The following is a 1,700-nucleotide window of genomic DNA, read 5'->3' on the forward strand; positions in this document are numbered from 1 at the left end:
TGTAAGGTAGAATTGGGGTCCTGATAGTGGGCAGGAGGGAAGAATTAGAGAACTAGGGTGCTATACTGCACCCTGACTGGTTCTTCTCTTCCTTGTAACCCTTCTGTAAGGGGATGTCCAATTGTCTATAGTTGGGCTTTGGATCTCCACTCTGCCCTCCCTGTTATTCACATCAATATTTTTTGTAGAATATCATTTTTAAGACTGGCACTTACTTTGTGGGTGGTTTCTCTAGGGATTTCCCCATGCATCTGAACTTATGGTAGTTCTTTCAAGATGAACACTAATCTGGTAAAAACTTTTACAACCCTATTTTAGTTCTCCCAACTTTGGGTTATTTTTACAAATTGAAGAGCACTATTTGTTGAGAGATTCCTGGTGGCACTGGGGATAAGCATTCGGCTAACTGAAAGGCTGGCAGTTTTACCCACAGAAATCCTTTTAGAAACACTGTAAGAGAGTGGCTGAGTTGGAATTCATTTGATGGCAGTGGATTATTTGCTTTAGATAATGTCTCCTAGCTGAAAGGAAAGGCATATTCTTCTTTATATCTACATATTTACTATTTCAAAAATTCATTTCTTCCAGTGAGTCACTGTGTGGTGTCATTTACTATGGGCTTTTAGACATTTTTTAGCATTTTAATCCAGGTTGGCTAGCAATAAATTTTGTCTTTGTTTACCTCAAAATGTCTTTATTTTGAAATAATGGTTTGGTGGATATAGAATTCTTGAGTTATTAGAATCTCAAAAACGTCAGTCGGCCATCCCCCCCTGGCTTCCCTTGTTTCTGATTAGCTGGGGGTGAATTAAGTTGTTTCTCTGCATCATGTGGTTTGTCCCTGCCCCTTTCATGGTTCTCCTCAGTCAAATGTGGTTTATAGAAGCTTAGGTGAGTGATACGGCTATGGCTACATATGTTTTCTTAAGATTGCCACATCTCTTATCATGTAGATTTCAATACTTTGGGGCTATACTTAGGTTTTAAGTAATTGAAACTAGAGCCACATCTACTAAAAGGACAATAAATATCATTCATTCTTGAAAAACACAATAACAATAATTAAAACTGTCCCTAATATAGTAAGGCACTAATCTTAGATTTCAGTCACATATTTATGGTCCGATATGTAATTACCAAATAATGTAGAGCACAAAAACAAGTGTCTTAAGTCTGGTTTTTCTGAGTTTTTTTCTAATACATACAAGTATTAACAATTTATTATAAAAACTTGTATATACAATTAATAAATACTTGATCACAAGTCTTTTAAAGTATATTCAGAATGAATGTAGACAGAGACATTTCAAAGTCATACAGTTACTACTTGTACAATATTTAATCATTTTTATACAGTAGGGTGCTGGTCCACTTCCAGTAGTTTTGTTCTCAGGCCATCACAGTTCTTGCTGAATTTCACACAGAGCACAAGCAAGTTGCCTAATTTTTTCTTCCAAAGATCTTTTGTTTTTGCTTGTTTCTTCCAGAAGCCCACGCATTTCTTCTTCAACTTGGTAAACCTAAATCAACATGCAAATGTACATTTTAATTTCTCAAAAAGTTATTTAAAATTGGATATGGGAAAAAAAACCCACATGAAAACATTTATTTTTGTGCACTTTTCAAATTGTGGCTTTCATTTAGCAAAGAAGTTTAATAAAATGTTATCGCTTCTCGGCCTTTTGGCTGAGATCAAGTGT

The 1,700-nt window shown here is 35.3% G+C and overlaps 1 protein-coding gene across 2 annotated transcripts in view; it reads right to left on the reverse strand.

Moving 5' to 3' along the window:
• Window positions 1-1,304: 1,304 nt before the first annotated feature.
• The window catches only part of LRRCC1 (leucine rich repeat and coiled-coil centrosomal protein 1), a 41,613-nt gene continuing 41,217 nt past the window's right edge, over window positions 1,305-1,700 (reverse strand). For both annotated transcript variants that reach the window (XM_045286414.1, XM_004697488.2), the window contains one exon: window positions 1,305-1,520. In XM_045286414.1, the coding sequence (XP_045142349.1) occupies window positions 1,398-1,520 (123 nt within the window). In that variant the 3' untranslated portion in view covers window positions 1,305-1,397. The remainder of the gene's footprint in view (window positions 1,521-1,700) is intronic.

This window comes from Echinops telfairi, unplaced genomic scaffold, assembly GCF_000313985.2.
Source record: "Echinops telfairi isolate 266 unplaced genomic scaffold, ASM31398v2 ScPeMD7_1;HRSCAF=3_0, whole genome shotgun sequence".
Classification (NCBI taxonomy): Eukaryota; Metazoa; Chordata; class Mammalia; order Afrosoricida; family Tenrecidae; genus Echinops; species Echinops telfairi.